This window comes from Peromyscus leucopus, chromosome 18 (assembly GCF_004664715.2).
Source record: "Peromyscus leucopus breed LL Stock chromosome 18, UCI_PerLeu_2.1, whole genome shotgun sequence".
Classification (NCBI taxonomy): Eukaryota; Metazoa; Chordata; class Mammalia; order Rodentia; family Cricetidae; genus Peromyscus; species Peromyscus leucopus.
Window position 1 is genome coordinate 1359986 of NC_051078.1, and position 23027 is coordinate 1383012.

The 23027-nt window shown below is 39.2% G+C and overlaps 2 protein-coding genes across 2 annotated transcripts; both read left to right on the top strand.

Moving 5' to 3' along the window:
* The first annotated feature begins 7329 nt into the window (after positions 1 to 7329).
* Positions 7330 to 8304, top strand: LOC114681791 (olfactory receptor 6C2-like). The gene has a single exon (XM_028855500.1). The coding sequence runs from the start codon at positions 7366 to 7368 to the stop codon at positions 8302 to 8304; it is 939 nt and encodes a 312-aa protein (XP_028711333.1). The 5' UTR covers positions 7330 to 7365.
* Positions 8305 to 20997: 12693 nt separating this feature from the next.
* On the top strand, positions 20998 to 21927 carry LOC114681813 (olfactory receptor 2AP1). Its single transcript, XM_028855531.1, has one exon. The coding sequence runs from the start codon at positions 20998 to 21000 to the stop codon at positions 21925 to 21927; it is 930 nt and encodes a 309-aa protein (XP_028711364.1).
* Positions 21928 to 23027: the final 1100 nt, after the last annotated feature.

A 23027-nucleotide genomic window follows, 5' to 3' on the forward strand; every position in this document is an offset into this window, starting at 1 on the left:
GTTCTTTAAGATTGCAACAAAGGGTTATTATTAAACCCCAGTATCAAGGCCCCTAGGGAACATATTGTTTGTTAGCACAATTGATCCCATAGTGCCTATTCTGAAGACAGGGGGGAAAATGTTACTTTGGATATTTAAAAAATCTCCAAAAATCTAATATGCATTCTGTTCTAATAATCACCTCCCCCAAGGACAGAGAGAACCCTAAAAATTTTCTGGCATGTCTTTCACAGGCTACTGAATATTTGAAAATTTGTTTGGCATTTTGCTCTATAGCATAGAAAATGTAAAAGGAGGAAATTTCCCCAAGGCAATGAATGAGACAATCACCGAGATGTACAATTGTAGGTTAACAGCAGCACAGGTGACACACTGAAGTGCCACATGAATGGCTCGTAAGTATTCTCCAGGCAGAAAGGAAATCCAGATGGCATTTGTGTTCTCCACCGTGTGCCAAGCACTATTCTAAGAAATGGGAATGGAAATAATAGCATGGCCACAACACAGCACATTTGTTGAATAAGTGGATTGATGTGACTGCAAAAAACAGGCATAGAAACAAACATAAGCTGATACCCAATGTGTCTCTCACAATAACAGACATACTGTAACAGAGATATTCCATGTCTTTAACTCTCACAGTGCGATATAAACTCTATTGTAACCATGTGTATTGACATCTGGCATCCACTATACTCTACTGACTTTGTTATGTTAATCAGGTTCATGGGGAAGGTGCTCATTAATAAATTACTCCCTTGACTAGATTAGCAAGAAGATTTATCCACAAAAAGAACCAAACTATATATTGGTCCTTTTTCGGAGAGATATACAGTTAATTTTTATTCCTCAATTTTTGCCATTGTAAGTCCAGAATAACCCTTTAGAAGTACCATATGTACTTTTATGTACACATTATATACACAAATGTTTCTGCCTTTTAATTCTGTGAAGAGATAATATTTTTTATTTCATAAATAAGTTTAAATCAAGATGTTACTTCAGAGCTGGAGAGATGACTCAGAGTATAAATGCTGCCTGCCAATCCTGACAACCCGATTTTAATCCTCGGGGCCCATACTGCACAAAGAGAGAACGGACTCCCTGAGTTGTGCTCTAAATTCCACATGCTCTTTTTTCTCTTTTTAACATTCGTTCATTCATTCAGTTAGTTAGTTGGTAGTTAGTTGTCTATTTATTTTATCTATGTATTTATATGTGTGAGTAGGGGATACCATCAAGCACTATCCTATTGCATGTTTTTCAGACTTTCCAGACAATCAGGAAGTAATTGAAAGTACCTCCCTGATAACTGAGCCAAACTTGTCTAGTGCCAACTGCCACATTGGTCTCTTCAATAATTCTGCCAGTCAGTCAGATGACTCAGTGGGAATAAAGAAAAACTCGCTGCTTCCTGACCTCCCTCTGTGTCTCACAGGTTTCTTCTCATTTTTGGTGTTGACAGGGAGAGGGGCTGATGGTGGTATCTTCATGGCCCATGTAGACACTATTTTCACACTTTAGTTCACTAAGTCAGAATTGTTCTTTGACATACTGAACAAAATACCCATGCTCCTAAGACCATCCCTCATCCAACTGTGAAACAGACTTCACATCCACTCACAAAGACATCGCTCCAGTAACCAACACCTTTCACCCCTGAATCATAATCTCTCATTTCTCTAACAACTGGCCCCTTGTACTCGTGTGTAAATAAGGTATTCCATTTTAGAGAGTGGGGAGAGGACTTAGTGGTACAGTGCTTACCATGTAAACATAAGATCGGGGTTCAGATCCTCAGAACCCGGGGGGCCTGCAGGACCTCAAATTCCATCCTTGGATGACAGAAACAAAGGATCCCCAGAACAAGGTAGTCACTAGTCATATGGACAAGCTCTGATTTTAAATGAGAGAACTTGCCTCAATGAATAGGGTAAAAATGCAGTAGAATATGAATGAACCTCAAACCTTCACATGCATGCACACAAGTATATATGTGCATACATACACATGTGCCCACATGTATGCAAACATGACACACATGCATCTCACACACACACAGGAAAAATAAATACCAATAATCTGGAGTTGGAGGCATGAGAATTAAGACTTCAAGACCAGTTCTAGGCTATATAGCAAAGCAAAGGGTGAGGGGCTGGAAAACAATCCAACTCAGAAAATCAGTGCTGGAATTTTGAATAAAAAGTAGCCAATTGTTGAATCTGTGGCTATTATGTAGAACTAAATAGTATTGTAAAATAAATTTAAAAAAATAGCCAATTGTTAAATTATCCTTTTTTCTGTCAAAAGAATGATGACCAACCTTGGATTTGTGTCAGTGATGCAAAGGCTGGTTAATATTAGTAAATCTTTGCATACCTATGCTATCAACACATTTAGAAAAGGGGGAAGCTATATATTTGTTGACTATAACAAATTTATTTATCAGGTTTGATAGCTTACTAGGTACAAATTTTTAATAAAACTGGCATTAACAGTAACTCATCACAAAATATGAATGAATTCATCTTGAACTGTCATGTCAACCCAAATCTTGGCTCTTTTCCACCCTACCTATAGGTTAGGAAGTAAATCAGTTTGGCAGTGAGTGCTCAGATCCCTAAGAACTTCTAATAATGAGTCAAATGAATAGCAAAACATGCCTCAGGTTGAGGAGTCCAGAAGTGAGAAAAAACATTCAAGTGTGATAGCTTTTTTCTAACGATGTCTCACAAGTCCAGCATCTGTCAGGGAATCTCTAAGAGGTTTCTTTGAACTCCATTGAAGAGTCCCTCAAGCAGTAAGAAGAAAAGTGAAAAGAAACTCCCTGTGTGCTTCTCATCTGACACACTGTCTTGCACATGATCTGTCTCTGATTCTATTGTTGCATCTTTCTCCAAGGACTCTGTTCCAAATAATAGCTGTTTAAATTGTTTCCTCCTAAACTTCATTTTACTATATTGCTAATTAGTGACTTTTTAAAACCAGGGATCCCGAGGGCCTTTTGTTTGTTTAGTCAGTTGATCCCTAAGCTCCCATGGAAGACCAACAAATAAAATTTATACCTTACCTGTTAGTATAAAATTTACAGGGAAAGCTATTTTCCTGTGTAAAGGTCAAAAACATTGATTTTCCCCAAACCAAAGTGATTTTCTCACCATCATCAAGGACTTAAATTCTTTCAACGCTACAGAAATAAATGAGCATTTTTCCAGAAACAAAGTCAGAAAACATCCTTTACTTGGTGACTTTTAATGTTTATTGAAAGCAAAGGACATCTGAAGAAGACCTGGAAAATTGTAGGAACCTGAGAGCTTGCTACCTATTTACTGACGTGCTAGTGAGTGATGCATTGCTAGTGAATGAAGTTCCTGGGTGCATTAAAAGCACTGTGGTAATGTTGCAGCTAAAAAATGCCTGCTTTGCGGAAGCCATGAACAGTGAGTATGGTTTGCTTAGACATGTTCATTGTTTATCATCCAGAACCCAAGTAATTCAAAGTTGTGGAACAAAAATCATTGACTTGTTTCAGAAATCCAGGTCCTAAAATAATGGCTAACAACATTTCTTGACAGGAGTAGCTCTCTATGTATCAGTAAGATGTCACTCTATTCTCTAACAAGTGAAATATGGGTTCTAATAAGACTTTGGAAAGATGCTTTTGGAGGGGGGGTTTCAAAGGTAAGATAGCACATTTTTAGGAAGATAATATAGTTTCTCATATATGAAATCTTAGGAAAGATCCCATTCTCTCAATATAGCAAAAATGTCTCCTTAATGTTTACTTCTTGTTATACAACATGAATACCTACCACCAAAATAATTCCCTCTATTTCATAATCAGTACCACAAGCCATACCTGAGAGAAGAAAATGTTCTGTTAGTAAGATAACACAATAAATCAATGAATTATGTGGCACAAATTTTTCTATTATACTCCAAATGTGACTAGGACACTAAGGAGTGTTTATTTTTGAAAAGACAGAAATTATAATATTATGGATGCACTAGACTTATGCCGAGCTTAGGCTTTTGAGGACCAATATGTAGGTTCTTGTGTCTAGATCAGAAGACAAGGAAAGGTAACCAGTAAGCTCCTCAACTTCAGCATTTGGTCTAGTGTGGTGATTTCCTCAGCAATCTACAGTACCTAGGAAGGAAGCAGCTTACATTCCAACCACTTACTACACTTGATTCAGATTCTTTTCTATAATTCCAGGGTCAGAGGGCTCTGTAGTATGACCTGATCTCATGCTGACATAGGCACTATTTTTCCTCTCTGCAAAAAAAGGGGAGGGTATATATTTCCCTAATTTCAGGAAGAAATATATCTCAATATCACTGTGAAAATACACTGAAACACATGTTAAACCATTCACATTCCAAAATAATTGAGGACCCCTGGCATATTCCTGTTCTATCCTAGGAACAAAAGAAATAGTAAATATTTCAGTTGTTCAGCTATAATCATTATTATTATTATTATTATTATTATTATTATTATTATTATTATAACAGCCATCACTGTACAATGATCCTTAGCTCAAAAACAAGAAACCCTGCACAGTCATTCATTTATTCCTTAATGGCTACTTGATAAACATCCCAACATCCCAACTAAGGCAATGTCGATCACTTTCTCAAAAAATAAACAGGAAAAGTCAATCAATCAATAAAACAGTTGAGTAAGCAGTGTTTTATAAAGGTCTTGTGTGGAATTTCTGCAGCCAACTACTTGGCTTCACTTCCTGCTTTACTACAAACAATGATATAAAGCAGTATGTCGGGACCCAGATTCCTCATCTATAAAACAATGATATAAAGCGGTATGTCAGCACCCAGATTCCTCATTCATAAAACAATGATATAAAGCAGTATGTCGGGACCCAGATTCCTCATCTATAAAACAATGATTAGCTGGTGTTGAAAATTAAATGACATAATCTAACAGCATCTGACTTTTAGTAGCCATCTTCTCAAGGTAGCAGTCATTACATTCTTTGGAAAGATTTATAAATTAGAGTTTGTTGAGTATAGCAAACAAATATTCCATGGTCTCCCACAGAAACCTGTTCTTATTATATTAAATGGCTCAATATTCCTAGGATGGGTGGTATAAGTGCAGTTATTAGTCTTTAAAATATTAAATGAACTTGTCCCTAGATCTCCTATAATTCTTCTTAATAGGTAAGTAGAAACCAGGAAAAAAGTTAAGAAAAACATTCCTACATTTTTCCTAGCATAGGCTATTCCATGTAAAGGACCTGAGCACACTGAGAGAAGACTCAAGAACCATGTTTTGAGCGAGTTCGGTTACATTCCTTCAGAGAAAAAAGATGGAAGAGATAAACAAAGCTGGGTTCCTCAATTCTGGACCACTTCTGCCACTTCACTCTTAAACTCAAATAGCATTATTTATTTTTAATTTTAATTTTATTGTAAGTGTTAGGAGTGTTTTTCCTGCGTGTATGTATATCTAGTGCCCACAAAAGCTAGAAGAAAGTATTGGATCCCCTGATCTGGATCTGGAGTTAGAGACAGTTGGAAGCTTGTGAGTACTGAGAATCAAAGCTGGGTCTTCTGGAAGAGCATCCTTTGCTCTTAAATGCTGAGCCATCTCTCTAGCCCTTCAAATTATCTAGCCCTTTAAAATTATTAATTTTATTATTCTTACATAGAGATAAAATTTTCTTCTTAATTATAGATAAAATAATATAATACAACTTAGAGGGATTGTGACTAAAATGATTATCTTTCTGACTCCTAAAAGTTATCTCAATATACTGAGAAGAATTAAAATTAAATTTTTAAGTCTTAAATGTCAAAGGACTGATAATACAACTTCTTGTACTTTGCATGTAATCAATCAACTTTGAAGGGCAAATGGTCTGGTCTCATTCCCTCAATCATGTCCTAGGTGTCTGTTATGCTCAAGGCAATAATCTTTCCTGGATTCTCAATTGTTTATAAAACAGTCATGATCTATATTCTCACAGGCTTCACTATAGAGGATGAAAAGAAAAGGTAAATGGGTATATACCTAAAATTATAGTAAGTATCCTAGCATAAACAAACAGAACAGTGTTTCTATAAAAGTGTAAGTAATTAGAACATAGATAGTTCTCCAGGAGGATATTTTGACAAGGTCTTACTTAAACTGAAACCTTCGAAATAAGATTTATTCATGATAGAATACAAGCAGAACATTTTGGGGAGAAAGGGGAAAAAATCTGTAAAGATCCTTCAGTGAAGAGAATCTTAATGTCTTCAAAGAACTGAAAACTAACACAGCTAGACAAACAAAAGATGAACTGCAAGCTTTACACAGTAATGTGATCATGAAGGACCTGTAAACCAAGGAGAGATGCTTGAATTCCATTCCATGGGAAAGAGAATTCCACTGAGTAGAAGAATGGATCTCATGATGGGTGTGTATGAGTATGAAAATGTGTGAATATGTGTTTGTGAACATAAGTGTTGAATGTATGTGTGTATATGAGTGCAAGTACATGTTTGAGAATGTGTGAATGTGTGTGTGTGTGTATGAGAGAGAGAGAGAGAGAGAGAGAGAGAGAGAGAGAGAGAGGTCTCACAGAGCAGCCCAGACCAACTTTGAACTTGATTCTTCTGCTTTATCCTTCCAAAGACTGTATAAAGGGCATGTATAACCATGCTGGGCTCATGTATGGTTTTAAAAGAATACTCTAGAGCTGTCTTTAGCGTAGAATGGCAAGCTGTGTCCTTTAGAAAGGGAAGAACACATAAGGTAATTAGTAGACAATGTGGTTGACATTGAGGAACAGAGGTTGAAAGCACAATTTTAACTTCACCACCCTAACGTAAAACCGGGATTATGACCACACCGAGAGCTGTTAGTTTCACGACATTACAAACAATGCACACTAAAGATAGTGCTTTTCTATTCATTAACCCTGGAAATTTCCAGACAGCTGTTAACCAAAGAATGTCCCAGCTCTTTAATTTAATATTTAAAAAATAAAATATTGTATCAATACAGTAGTAAGAAACTATAAGAGCTGTCTGGCTGGTTCTCAGTGAAATTATCAACAGTATTAGTCTAAGTAGCATTAACTGCTAGTTATCTAAATCACATTAACTTCTAGTTACCACTTTATTAACAGGTAATAAGAGAGGGGAGGTGGAGGGGGAACAAGAGGAGTGGAAGGAGGAGAAGCTATGTTCAGGGTATACTGCTTGAGAGAAGAATAAATAATTTTTAATTATATCTTGCCTTCAGCTAATGTTTGTGTCTTTCCTCAATGCTCCATCATGCTGACAGTCCTTATCCTCAACCTAATTTCTCTTATTTTTACAAACAGACCAGGCCACAGTCAGGAATCAGTGATGAAAAATTATACGGCAATAACTACATTCATCCTGGTAGGACTAACTGACGATGCAAATCTTCAAATTCTGCTTTTCATCTTTTTGCTTTTAACCTATTTATTGAGTGTGGTTGGGAACCTGACCATCATCACTCTCACACTGGTGGATTGCCACCTTAAAACACCCATGTACTTTTTCCTCCGAAATTTCTCCATTTTGGAAGTCTCATTCACAACTGTCTGCATTCCCAGATTCCTCTACACAATGGCATCTGGGGACAATACTGTCACTTATAATGCATGTGCCACTCAACTATTTTTTGTTGTTGTCTTGGGTGTGACTGAGTTTTTCCTGCTGACAGCTATGTCCTATGACCGCTATGTGGCCATCTGCAAACCTCTGCACTACACCACCATCATGAACAGCAGGGTCTGCATCAAGTTCCTTATTGGCTGTTATTTAATCGCTCTAATCATTGTCATCCCACCTTTCGGCATGGGCTTTGAACTTGAGTTCTGCAACTCCAATGTCATAGACCACTTTGGCTGTGACGCTGCTCCCATCCTGAAGATTACCTGCTCCGACACAGAGTTACTAGAGCGGTTTGTCTTGATCTTGGCTGTGCTGACACTCCTGTTCACGTTAATGTGTGTAGTGATGTCTTACACATACATCATTAGGACAATCCTCAGATTCCCATCTGCCCAGCAAAGGAAAAAGGCTTTCTCTACTTGTTCTTCTCATATAATTGTGGTTTCCATCACTTACGGCAGCTGCATTTTCATCTATATTAAACCATCTGCAAAAGAAGGGGTGGCTGTAAACAAGGTTGTGTCAGTGCTCACGACTTCAGTTGCTCCAGTCATGAATCCCTTCATCTACACTCTGAGGAATAAGCAAGTGGTTCAAGCTTTCAAAGACATGATCAAGAGGATGGCCTCTATCACAAAGAGCTAAAGGACCCCTGTGATGGTTAATATTGCTAACGTGACAGGATCTAGAATGGCCTAGGATCTAGCATGCCTGTGAGGGATGATAGAATAGGTTAATGATGGTGGGAAGACCCGATTGAACTGTGAGCAGCCCTACTCCCTGAGCTGGGCTCCTGGACTGAATACAACAGAGAAAGAGAGCTGAGCCTGAGCCTTCTTCACACCTTGCTTTCTGACAGAGGATACAATACGACCAGCTGCCTCACGCTCCAGTCACCACCCATGTCTTAATGGACCATACTCTCAAAATGTCAGTGAAAATCAACCCTTCCTCTCTTTAGTTTCTTTTGTCAGATATGTTGTCACAGAAATGAGAAGAAATAGCTGATGTGGAGATTTTTAACTAAGAATCAGAGCCATTGCTGTGATTAGCTCAACTATGTTGTTGTTAGGCCATTCAGGACAAATGGACTAGAAAGTAGAGCCTGGTGAGACATTCCGGTTGTAGTGTGAAAGGATCAGAAGGCTAAGAGAAGTATGGACAGCGGAGGCTCAGCTCATTAGGTTTTAGAAGAGAATAAGAACTCTGTCAAGGACTTAGCAAGGGGCTGTTTATATGATATGCTGGCAAAGAATCTGACTGCATTCTGTCTATGTGCCAGGAAACTTAATAGGGTTGAATTTAAAGATAATAGACTAATTTGGTTGGCGGAAGATATTTCAAGACAAGCTAGCACTTAAACTGTATTACTGCTCAGTGAATTTATCCAAATCAACAGGTGAGAAAGAGCAAATAGAATCAGATAGTAATACCTTACTTCTGAAGACTTCACACACTTTGGATGCATGATACAGAGAAATAAATCTGGATGCATAATCCATGCTGCATAGCTTTCACCATGTTGGAAGGTACTTTGCAGGCCATTGGGGAGGAAAAAAATTCATCAGTCTGTTAACTTGCATGATACAAGGTCAACCTGCCAGACAAGATGTGGCTGTAGTGAAATAGTGCTATAATTGTTATTGGGGCAAACAACTGATTTCTGATTGGATTTAAGGCATATTCTGAAGGAGGGAGTTCATGCATGGTACTATGGTCCTAGTCACAGGTCCATGGCTAGAGAGGTCATAAGCCCTAGGGAGGAACCTACTGCTTCTGTTTTGCTAAATGGACATGTTGCCAATCTGTCTTGTAAATATTTACGATTATACCAGTGTACTAGTATCATCTTCAGCCTTGGTCAGAAATTCTTATTTTTTCAGTGAATGTGGAGACTCAAAAGCTGGTCAAGGTCCTGAGACTAGGTGACTGTTTGGTGCTCAGCCTTCAATGGAATATCCATATCACCTTTTCCAATGCCCGTGGAACATCGTGGAATAGCGGTTAGGAAGAATGTAAGAGCCAAATGACAGGGGTGGGGGCATGAAATGCTTTTAGGCACAACATGGCCCTGCACTTAGGAATCTGCAGAAGCTTCAGTTACCAGCACAGGACAGAGCAGGACCCGTCACCATTCAGTTACAAATGGGAGAAGGGCTCATGGGCCAAGTTCCTCCTCTGTGATCTATTAGCTGTTGATGGCTGCGAGGGGAGAGTAAGCCATCTTCAGCAGTGTAGACAGTAATGAATATAGCCATGATCTGGTGGGTAGCTCCACACCCATGCCCATGTGAGTGGCCCTGGTGAAGCTCAATGAGTCACAAGACAAAGACACATGATACTGGGAAGGAGACATGGTCAGAAAAGGGGTTGAATAGGACAGGTGGGGTGGTGAGTGGGACTGGATTGCTTTACAAGTGTAGAACTGTCAAAGAATAAATTAACAGTTTGGGTGAGGGAAAAAGCACAAGGTGCTGAAAGTATAATAACCAAAGGAAAAGAGGCTATCAAGTGGAAAGGTGGAGGGACTTGAAGGAGCAGCTGGGAGGGACTGGAGGAGGGAGTGTGATGTAATTCTATCTCAACTAAAAACTTATTAAAAATAAAACATTTGTTTAAAAAGAGGCTCTCTTACAATTAGAGAGAAACTTTCTCCAGAAACAGTAGGAAAGATCCCCTTAAAATAAAACCTTACCCATCAAAGTTTTCAATTCGTGAAAATATAATTTATTTGAAAAGAGAGCCTTAACTAAAGGAGTTCCCTGCTTAAAAACAATCACCTCAGGAAGTTTTATGCTACAGTAAGTGTGGAAGGCACAGAGGTCTGTGCTCCAAGGGACCAGGCTCCATCTGGAGCTGGCAGCACAATCTGACAGTGTCACACATGTGACACTGGTTTTGCAAGTACAAAAGACATAAAATTGAGGGGCTCGTAGCATCTTGTCTCATGGTTCCAGAAAGCTGCAAAGGTTAGACAGTGTAAAGCAGGGTTGGAGTCTGTGTAAGCAGACCATGGAAAGCCATTCTACGGAATCATGAAAGTAAAACCTAATTTTCAATGGAGACCTCAAAATGCCAGAGATTCCAAGACCATGGGACATCTACCACAGAAAGCTACCAACATGCAGTAGAACAGGCCTAAAAAAAAGGCTGTGTGTGCTTTAGGAGACAGAACTGGAGATACAGGAATGTCTAAACCTTCTGGAGCTCAAATGACCATTACAAGTCCCAGAAGTCCAACCCAGACCTGAACTATTGGTGTTTGCCCTGACCGGTTTAGTTCTTGCCTGATTTTCCTTGCTATACCCTGTTCCTCACTTTGGAATGAGAATGTTTATTCTGTGCCACTGTATATTGTAACTATGAGACTTGTTTTTATTTTATAGGGGCTTACAGTTAAGATATTGCCTTGAGTATCAAAATAGACTTGGACTTTCTACTTTTAAACAGTGACAGAACTATTAAAGAACACGAGGAATTTTGAAATTGGAGTGAAGGCATTTTTCATTATGAATTGGGATGACCCTATGGAGGAAAGGAGGGGAAGGTTGTGACCTAAAAGTGAAATGTTAGTGTTTCAAGTTGACAAGGGGTGGTTGTGATTTTGTGGATATTGCCAATTTCACATCATATAGAATTGCCCAGGAGACAAGTTTCTGGGCATGCCTGTGCGAGCGTTATATATTAGGTTAATAGTGGTGGGAAGACCCACCTTAACTATGAGCAACACTATTCCCTGGGCTGGAGTCCTGGGCTGAGTAAAAATGAAAAAGCATTCTAAACACAAGTATTCATTACTCTTTGCTTCTTGACTGCAAATGCAATGTGACTGATCGTCAGAAGGTCCTGATACCATGTACTCCCTGCCATGGTGGGCTGTACTCTCAAACTGTAAGCCAAAATAAACCCTTCCTTCCATAACTCTCTTTTATTGTTTGATAATTTCATACACGCAGATAATGTGTTTTGATCAAATCTGTGCCCAAACCCTGCCTTCCAAATCTTCCCCTATCTCCCCTACCACCATTTTGCCCTCCCAGCTTCATATGCTCTCTTTTTTAAAACACACTGAGTACATTTACTGCTACCTTTATGGGCAAGGGTGTGGGACCATCTCCTGGAGCATGAGTAGCCTCTGAGGGCTCATCTCTGGAGAAAATGAACTCTTCTTACCCCTGTAGCAATCAGTTGCCAATAGCTCCTCAGTCAGGGGTGGGACTCCATGAGCCCTTCTCCCATCCAAGCTAGGATTTGGCATGGCTTGATCTTGTGCAGGTCTTATGTATGCAGTCTGAGTTCATGTATGCAACCCCATTGTAATGTCTGGAAAATGCTGTTTTGCTGCTGGTGTATACTCCTTCTGGGTCTTACAGTCTTTCTGCTCTGCCCCTTTTGTGATGGTCCCTGAGCCTTGCGGGGAGGTGGTATGATATAGATGTCTCATTTATAGCTGAACAGTCTACAGTCTTATTCTCTGGCCAATGAGTTCTAGGTCTCTGTATTAATAGCTATCAACTGCCCAAAGAAGTTTCTCCGGTGAGAGCTGAGAGATGTACAATTAGTATGGGTATAAAGATAAGAACTTAAAGTACAGATTATTATGTTTGTTTAGCAGATAATAGTATCAGGTATACACACACACACACACACACACACACACACACACACACCTATGGCCTATGACCTAACCAGCCAAAGGTTTTTGGCCCAGTTAATGGCACCAGGCATGAGTTGAGTTCAGTCTTGTAGAATAGGCCTGAAATCTAATCAAAAAAGTGTTTCTTTACTCTCATAACATTTGTACCACTATTGCGCCAATGGGAACATCTTGTCAAAACAAGCATTATTGTAGTTCACAGTGCTCAGAGATGGATAAGACAATTGATGAATTTTCTTCCATGGTAACATGCATAGAACCATCCAACACTGTGAGACCTAACCAATAGAGGCAAAGTGTCCATGTCAGTACCTGCTTGATGTCCCCAGGTCCTATTATTTAAGTACATGGTATCTGCAGCAAGGGTTTTACCATCAAGTTTTAGAAAGTAATCAAGGGCAATGGCAACAGACTGCAATGCTTCAGGGATTCTGTGGAACCCACTAACTCAGAAGATGAGACCAGACCTGGCACTAGGCTTTTTATTTGAGGCACTGTCCACCTTACAGGGTAACTCCAATTAAACACCTTCTTATATATGTATATATATTTAGAAGTTTTTGTAATAGTAAGTTTTTATATGGTATTTTCAAGAGTCTTTAGTGTTAATTAGTTATCCTGCTCTGTGGTGATATATTGTGTACCCTATTAAAATTTGCCTGAAGATCAGAGGACAGAACAAGCCACTAGATTAAATATAGAAGCCAGACAGTGGTGGCACATACCTTTAATCTTAGCACTCGAGAAGCAAGATCCGCCTGGATCTCTGTGAGTTCAAAGCCACCCTGGACTACATGAGATTGATTCAGTCTAGGAGACAAATAGGCCAGGCAGTGGTGGCACACACCTATAATCCCAGTACTTGAGAAGCACACACGCTTTTAATGGCCGGGAGAAGAAAGGTATATAAGGCGTGAGGAGACAGGAACTAGAAGCCTTTTCGGATGAGGAAGCTCATTCAGCTAGAGGCCTATCAGCTGAGGCTTTTCAGGCTGAGGAGTCCTAGAGGTAAGACATGGCAGTGGCTTGTTCCTTTGTCTCTCTGATCTTCAGGCAAATTTTATTAGGATACACAATATGTCACCATGCCACTCCATACACCTTCCTGTTGAAATCTGAATTGAAGTGGGGACTCAGGATGTTGGAAATTGGAACATCGTGGAGCATTCACTGAGGAAAGCTGCAAGCATGTAGTGGAACAGACTTGAGAGAAAGGTTATATATGTCCTTCTGGTCGTAAGATGCTGGAAAGATGCAAGAGTGATAGTAGCTTTCCCATCCCCCACCCTATTAAACCCTTTCTGTTCCATTATTTCCTTCTTTCCTTTGCATAGCTTCTTCATTTTATACCCACTCCCTTGAAATCTCTCCCCAAGGTCCCTTACTGGTTTCCTGTTTTCTGTGGATACTTCAATTTAAACACACATATCTAAAGATTCAAATCTTTCATCTATGTAGGAGAGAGAACATGTAGAGAACATATTTCCAGCCCCATTATTTTCTATCTAAAGCCCACTATCAATCCAACATTTTTGCTTAGTTTAATCATAGAAATAAATATACAGCTTATATATCTGCTATTACTCATGGGACCAAAATAGGTAGACACCATGAAGTCACTATGATATTGATGCTCATATAGTCCTCATACACTGGATTCTACATCTTGATTTGGATCTCAAATGTTCCAAGAACATTATCAATGATTATTTATATCTGCAGAAATGATCCTGTGAGGATTCTATATAATGAAACATTGTTCTATATCTTCCACTTCTCAGGAATGTTTAAATATAGACTGAAAATTTCCTCTAATTCTATTTGCTTTAAAATTTGTACAATCTTTTTGTAAAAGCCCTAAATGTATAAATAAGATCCCATATTTCTTTTTTTAATAATTTATTCAACTTTATTTTATATACATTAGTGTGAATGTGTCAGATCCCCTGGAACTAGAGTTACAGACAATTGTGAGCTGCCATGTGGGTGCTGGGAATTGAACTCAGGTCCACTGGAAGAGCAGTCAGGGCTCTTAACTACTGAATCATCTCTCCAGCCCCAAAACTTTGTATTTTTATCATCTGTGTATCTATCTATGTCTTTGTGTATCTGTTGCCTCTTTTGGAATGTCGAGAATTTGTGTGGTTGATAAAATACAAATGGCAACTTATATTTGCATCGTATTTCTTTTATCCAAATTACCCACTGAAATGGTCTTGTAACCACTTCCTGGATATTTATAAATATTTCTAAGCATTTGTTCTGAAAAACTCATTATCATTCACAAGATTCATCATCAAGTAAGCAATCCCAGTACCAGCGCCGTTTCACCTTCTTACCTTTGCCTCTTTCCTTTGCCATCTCTCTCACTGCTCATGGTTTTCAGAAAGCTTGGGTTATATTCTGGCTTTTACTAACACCAACTCAGAAAAATCTTTTCGTTATCTGTTCTGACCTGGATTTCAGATACTAAACTTCTGAACAAGGTGAAATAAGAGAGTAAAGGAAATGCCTAACCCCAAAACTAGGGCCGTGAAACACACCCAAGGCTTCAAGAAACCTGCTGCCCATGGAATTCTGGAAAGCAGTCAAGGCCCAGTGTGTGTCCTGGATCCCAGAGGAGGCACAAATGAGCAATCTGACTTAACTCTCTCTTACAACATTCAAAGAAATAGTTTATACAGGAAGGCAGTTTCTGTGTCTAGCAAAGCCATGCCCTCCACCCCCACCACCCTACTTTCAACTATTAAAAAAATGCACCCTCAGATACCAAGCTATAGGCCTTGGGGTCGCCAATCTCTCAGACCAATAAAAGTCTTCTATCCTCTCATTTTCCTCCACTAACTCATTTCTTACAGAGAGCTCCAGAAAATGGGCAAGACATTCCAACAATATTTGAGGAGTTATCCTAAGCTGGTTTGTAAGATCAAGCAATTGGGCCATATGGGTAGAGACATAACATTCTAAGCTACCCAAAACATGAGGAAAAATCCAGTTTAGCCAGCCTATCATCTGGTTAAGAGATCATCCCTCAGGAAGGCAGATCCACCCAAAGTCATGCTGAAGAGTTGGGTGGAATAATTATCCCTTTAATGAAATAACTTTTCCTCTATGCAGTAACAGTGGAGCCACAGTGAGGTTCTGCTGGATCTGCTCTTATTCCTGAATCCTGACTCAGAAAAGCATAACTTTCCATTTTTCTTTTCAATTTTTTTCCTAATTCAGACGTAAGTTCTCCCTAACTTTGTGCTTCCTCACTCTTTCCCTGAATATCCCTCCCCAGTGCAGCTGATTATCTGCCATGCAGCTGCCCAGTTCACATGCCTAACTCACAAAAGCATGGCTTTCTCTCTTCCTTTTTTCCATATCCCTTTTATGGGCAGCTGCCAAGGTTTACATTTTTCCTGACCTGAAATTTTTCTTTTAAACTCTAATAAAATTGTCTTCAAGCTTTTTTTTCCAGAAAGAAAAAAAGAAGGAAGGAGGGAGGGAGGGAGGGAGGGGGAAAAAAGATTGGTCCATAATGAATAAGAAGTCATGGCACTCCTGGTGTCAGAATTAAAGAATTAAGAACTTGGTTTCAACTCTTGTTTAGGAAAATAGATGTTTTTGGTGGGGAAGGCAGGGGGCTGTGCCTAATAGGTTCTTAAACAAATAATGAACATGTGGCTTGACCAGACATCTTGGCTGGTAACTGACCTCATCAAGATGGAAGCAGCCATATAACTTGATGAAAACAACCATCTTTGCTAATGTTATAAAGAAAGCAAATGCCATGTGACTTCACCACCGTCTTGGTTAATGTGACCACATGGCATAAGCAACTGTGGCAGCTCCCTTAAAAATCCCAGTCCTACTGAACCTTCTGCCTGTCTTTGTATCTCTTTTTTATTCGATTAAAGAAGCAAAGGCCTCCAAGATTATTTATCATTTTATTTTCCTTAGACTAAGGAGGCAACAGCAGGCCTCTAAGATGGTTTATTTTATTTTATTTTCCCTAGTCTAAGAAGGCCTCTAAGGTACTTTGGATAAGGGTGGATTTTTATTTGTATGATGATTTTTGTACAGAAAGTGGAAAAACAACCAGTGAGGATAAAACTATGAACAAAGTTTATAGAAAATAGGACTTAGGAACAATGTATGTTTGATGATTAAGGTCTATAAATTCCTAAGATTGTAAAAATCTATCAGGTTAACAGAAACTGACTTAAAGATGTATTTCTAACCATTTACATCTTTGCTAATTTGGTTTAACTTTAGCCATTTGGAGAACCTGAATCATATATAAAAAAAAACCTGTGGTATTTCATAAAAGTATACTATGAAAGCATCAGGGATAGAAAATATAATACATATACACAGTGAAATTTTTTTCAAGCTGTGAAGAAAAATGAAACTGTGACATTTGTTGGAAAGTTAATGCAATAGAAAGTCATTGTGCTAGGCAAAATAAGACAGACTCAGAAAAACAAATAGCACATTTTCTTTCACATGCAAAATATAGACTTTTACTGTGCTTACATAGTACGTACGTACATGTGTGTAGGTCATGAAAGCTGAAATGGGAACATGTCAGAAGAGGAAGCAATCTTAAGGAAGATAGGTGGGTGGGGAAGAAAACATAAAGGAACTTATGTGACATAGAAGAAGGGAAAATTGTTTGTGGGGAAGAATGATACTAGGAGGAAGGGGCAGGAAGGAAGGTAAATGCATGAGAAGAAGATGAATAAGAAAAAAGTATAATGACAAAATATGTATGGAAATTCCATAATAAAAAACATCACTCTGCATGCTAAAAAAAACCCACTAGAATCAAATGGCATAATTTTTAAAAGAAAAAACACAAAATTGATTACTGTGTTACATTTTGCTTGACCACATTCTCTCTCTTGGTCTCACTGTTCTTCTAAGAATTGAATGACACTCTGTGTAGGATGGCATTTATATAGTGAATATTTTGCTCTGTGCAAATCTGGTGTTTATTAACAAATAATCAAATAAACTAGATAAATTCATTGTTGGCGAGTTGTCCTTAGGTGGCTATAATGTATACACACATCTTAAGACCCTCTCTATCTTAAACTGGAGATTTGCAAGTATTTTCTTAGAAGTGGCTCAAGAGCCAGTGTGCCTCTCTACCCTTTACTTTGAGTGATACTTTTGTAGGTTTTATGTTCCTGCATGTTCCCTCAAAAAAAATGAAAACTGCTGTTTACTGCCTTTAGCCAAGAGTCTACATGTGGCTAATGAAAACCAGGCTACTGGTGTTTAGAAAATATGGCTTTTTAAGACCTTCATGACCTTAGCCGGGCGGTGGTGGCGCACGCCTTTAATCCCAGCACTGGGGAGGCAGAGGCAGGCAGATCTCTGTGAGTTCGAGGCCAGCCTGGGCTACCAAGTGAGCTCCAGGAAAGGTGCAAAGCTACGCAGAGAAACCCTGTCTCGGAAAAAAAAAAAAAGACCTTCATGACCTTAAAATCTTCTACCTAATCTGCTTCTCCACTGCCGGGACCAGCTGTGACAACACACTGGGAAATTAAAATCTCATGACTCCATACTTTTCCTCTTCTCCATAACCATTGCCCTCTGGCTTCCTTCAGCAACCCAACAGCCAGCCTTCAATGTAGACTCTCTGGACTTTCTCCCCTCAATTATGTGTGTAAAAGCTTGTTCCCTATGTTACCAACAAAGAACATTCATTAGTCTCTTCCAAATCACAATCCCCAGGGCTGCTCAAACTTCTTCACTCAATTGATCCCCAGTGCATGTTCCCAGTTCAGCAGATATAGCCTGTACCATTCCGAGCAAAGAATCATGTGGGGCTAAGAGGGTTCATAGTCTGCCTTCTGAGGCCATCAGCTCCATGTCCTCCAGACTAGGAAAATTCAGGACTGCTTTTCTCCTCAAAGTCCTTCCAATTATTGACCCTATTTTTAAAAGACAGGATGTCCAGACACTTGGTTTCTGCTTCAGTCTGAATGAGTTAGAGAACAGAGATCATTAGGTTCCTACTATACTGAGAAGAGATGGGAAGGCAGACGGCTACTTCTTATGAAGAGGAGCCTTAGAAGATCACAGGTTTCTGTAACACGGACAGAGTGATGGCAGTAAATGGAGAAGATGCAATACAACTTACATCATTTTCTAATTATGTAGCTTGTAAGTTTTATCTACCTTTAGATAAAATTCCTACTGTAATCTTTTAGATAGGTAAGAAAATGTGTTTCATATTCATACCTTCAGTGACATTGCTTTTCAAACAGATGCAGGTGTGAATGCTCAGACTTTTCCTCAAGATTCCTGGTTGGTAACTAAAAGAGCAAGAGTATTCACTGTGTATGTTTTTATTTATTTTGTGTGCATGTGTGGATGTTTTCCCTGTAGGCATATCTGTGTACCACTCATGTGCCTGGTGGTTCTGGAGGAAAGGGCATCAGATACCCTGGAAATGGAGGTACAGATGGTTGTGAGCATCTTTGTGGGTGCTGGCAATCAAACCTAGATCCTCTTGGAAAAGCAGACAGTGCTTTTAACCTCTGAGCCATCTCTCCAACCCCACATGTAACTTTTCTTGACCCTTTATTTCAACTATGGATTGCAATCCACTCAGAGGCCATGATAGCAATTTAGTGGGTTGAAAGCAACATTTAGGGGAAAAAAAAGTAAAGTACAATAAAATAAAGTTGAAAATACATAACATGTACAGCAAAAGTGTCCTTAAAGCCTTAAGTTTTATTTGCATTTATATACAGAATGTAAAAATAATCCTGTTCAAATATGCTTGAAAGCTGCTATCTTTTGGATATTTATAAAAACTGTAACTAGGAAATATCCTAAAAAAAGCAATAAGAACATTCCCAGATAATGTGATTCTTAATCACATGAGCTCACAAATAAGGAGTCCTGAAATGCACATGAAGTGTCACATACAGATTCTCTTGAAAGACCTTGTATCAGCTCGTACTGGTGACACACACTGTACTTGAAATGTGAAGGCAGAGCAATCAGAAGTTCAAGGCCATCCTTGGCTATACATGTTGATGTCATCCTATGCTACATGAGACCATGCCTCAATAAAAGAAAAGAGAGAGAGAAACTTAGGTCATGGCTTCATTTGATTTCCTGTAAAAATCCACACATTTACATATACAAAATGTTCTATATGTGATCTAATGTATTATCAGAGAAAGCAAATCTAATCTAGAAATTAATTAAATCCTGCTTTTAAATGCCTGCTTTAAAAAATTCTTAAGTTCCTAAAATTCCTCCAAATGTTAAAATAGACTCTCCTCATCCTTGCGGGAAAGTAAAACTCTAGATCTAAAGATTGCAAATGCATTTGAATGATGCATACAGTATCTTGTTCTAAAACTAATACTTTATTGACCCCCAGCAGGCACGTGGGACCTTTCAAATCACAGAGTGGCATATTGCCAATGTGCTGATCTGTCTGCCCAGTATGACTACTAATGGGGAGACACATTCAAAAAAGATTTGGGGTATTTTGAGTAGAAGTGAAAATATGAAGGAAATTAAGGGAGTTAAATAGAGGAAACATGAGAGGTTACTGTAAACAATGAAGGATTACATGAAAATGATAAACAGAAAAGAGGAGTCTGGACTAGAACCTGTCAATCAAAAAGGAAGATAGGCAATGGTACTGGGTCAACCACACTTGAGGGTAGCACCCACATTTAGGAGTAGATGGACAACACAAATGGAACTCCATGCTCTGTGTGTGTGTGTGTGTGTGTGTGTGTGTGTGTGTGTGTGTGTGTGTGTGTGTGTTGTGTGTGTGTGTATGTTTGGGGGACATTGGGATTTCTTTGAAGAGAAAGAAAGAACAGGAAGTTGGGGTGGATAATGAGGTAGGAGGAGATCTAAGAAGGGTTGAGGTAGGGTACAGACTATGATCAAAATATATCGCATAAAATTCTCAAAAAATAAATGGAAACATTTTAAAAGAAAGTAAGGAAATACTGGAGATAATAAATTTGCATCTCTTCTGAAAGGATGCAGCAGCCTGAGGCATCCGCTAATCAAATGATAATATACAGCCATTTCTCGCTGGAAGGAAGAATGGGGTTATAAGGGTCTGGAGGGTCAGAGAATTACAAGACTTACAAGGCCCCACTCTGGGCTTGTTAAACAGTAAACAATTGCTGGAGGAGAGATGACCCCAGCAGAGATGTCTGTAAGCTGCTGGGGCATCTCCAGAGATAAAGCTTGCACGGGCCGTTACCCTTGTCCAGGATGGGCTTTTCTGTGATGTGGCTGCCTCTGAGTCATCAATGCTCCCATAAGCTAGACTCGAGTGGAGCCATTTCTTTGGTCTGTTATCAATATTCCCTCTGGGATGAATAGATGTTTGGTCACATCTCCTCAAGAAAAGTCATCCCACAACTGATCACACAGATTTACTGGCCATTGTTTGCGAGGCAGATATTTATTTTATGCAGGCTCTGAAGAGAGAGCTCTACATGAGGAAATTCAAGAAATTTCCTACATAGGATAGAAATGGGAATAGGGAGGACTCCACACCAAGCAAGACACTGGTCTGGGAAAGCTCATGGTCCACTTCATTTGGTTTTCTGCAGGTTCCTCCTGGCCACGTCAGAACACCTCTGACTTTCTCACCCTAATTACTCTTTTTCACCTTGATGCTCAAGTTGTTTTCAACAATGAAAAATAAAACCACATTGACTGAATTCATCCTTCTAGGTCTTACAGATGTCCCTGGACTTCAGGTGGTAGTTTTCACTTTTCTTCTCCTTGCCTACTTATTCAGCATCATTGGAAACCTGGCTATCCTCATTCTCACCTTACTGGACTCCCAACTTCATACTCCCATGTATTTCTTTCTCCGGAACTTCTCCTTCTTAGAAATTTCTTTCACAAACATCTTCATTCCCAGGGTCCTGTTCAGCATTACGACAGGGAACAAAAGCATCAGCTTTGCTGGCTGCTTCACTCAGTACTTCTTTGCCATCTTCCTTGGAGCCACAGAGTTTTATCTTCTGGCTGCTATGTCGTACGATCGCTATGTGGCCATCTGCAAACCCCTGCACTACATGACAATCATGAGCAGCAGACTCTGCACCCAGCTAGTTCTCTGCTCTTGGCTGGCTGGGTTAATGGTCATTATCCCTCCAATCACATTGATGAGTCAGCAGGACTTCTGTGCCTCCAACAGGTTAAATCATTATTTCTGCGACTTTGAGCCTCTCCGAGAACTCTCCTGTTCTGACACTAGCCTCGTAGGGAAGGTTGTCTTTCTTGTGGCATCTGTGACGCTGGTGGTGACTCTGGTGCTGGTAATTCTCTCCTACATATTCATCATCAAAACAATTTTAAAGCTCCCTTCTTCCCAGCAAAGGGCAAAGGCCTTTTCTACTTGTTCTTCCCACATGATTGTCATCTCCCTCTCTTACGGGAGCTGCTTTTTCATTTATGTTAAGCCTTCAACGAAGGAAGGGGGCACATTCAATAAAGGAGTAGCCCTGCTCATCACTTCAGTGGCTCCTTTGTTGAACCCCTTCATTTATACCCTGAGGAACCAGCAGGTGAAGCAAGCATTCAAAGATACAGTCAAAAAGCTTGTGAATCTCTAACAAATTTAAGAATTGAACTCTTAATGTGTACCAAGCTCTCTCACACTTACTAGGCACCCAATTAAGAGATCAAATCCAGGTCAGGCAGTGGTGGTGCACACCTTTAATCTCAGCCTGCAAGAGGCAGAGGCAGGCAGATCTCTGTGAGTTCAAGGCCAGCCTGGGCTACAGAGTGAGTTCCAGGACAGGCTCCAAAGCTACACAGAGAAACCCTGTCTCAAAAAAAAAAGACAGAGAGAAAGAGAGAGAGAGAAAGAGATCAAATCTGCTTCTGTGAAAAGACAGAGAAAAATTCAACCTGTTAGGTGTTACTATAAAGATCTAAATAAGATTCTAAAACTGAAAAGCAATTGAGTTACTCAACTGAGCTACTCAGTCTAAGTTAAAACCAATAAATGTCATCATGAGGGATGACATTTAAACTGAGTTCTAACAAGTAGGAATAAGACAAGAACAAAATAGAAAAGAGAAATTAAGAACAAAGGAATATTATGGATCGGCACACAAAATTTCCATCCAAGAAACTGAAAAAAAAAAACCTCATTAATTTCACTCAAAGCAAATTCAATAAAAAAAATAATGAGAATTATGATTTTAATTTGAAAATAAATTAAAACCTCATTTAAAATAAATTAAATGTCTATAGTGTTCAGGCATCTGAACTTGGATCAGATCTATGAACTTAGCAATTACTATCATATAGAATCTACATCATGGATAACTGAATGTGTAGAATAAAGGAGATTGCAAAGAAAAACACTCTTTGGTAGAAAACCTCAAACATTAAATGCTAAGGATCATCCAAATTTAAAGAGTGGAAGAAGCAAAGGGAATAATTAGAAAAGCAATAGAAATTCATAGGGAGAGTAGATGGGTGTGGTGGTGCATGCCTTTGTTCTCAGGAAGCACAGGCAGATTGATCTCTCTAAGTTCAAAGCCAGCCTAGCCTACACAGTGAGTTCCAGACAAGCCAAAGCAACAAAGTGAGACTCTGTCTTAAAAAATAAATAAAAACAAAGACTAACATGTAGAAATTATTGGGAAGAGATCTCAAGAAACATAATTCGTGCTGTGCAGTGGTGGTGCACACCTTTAATCCC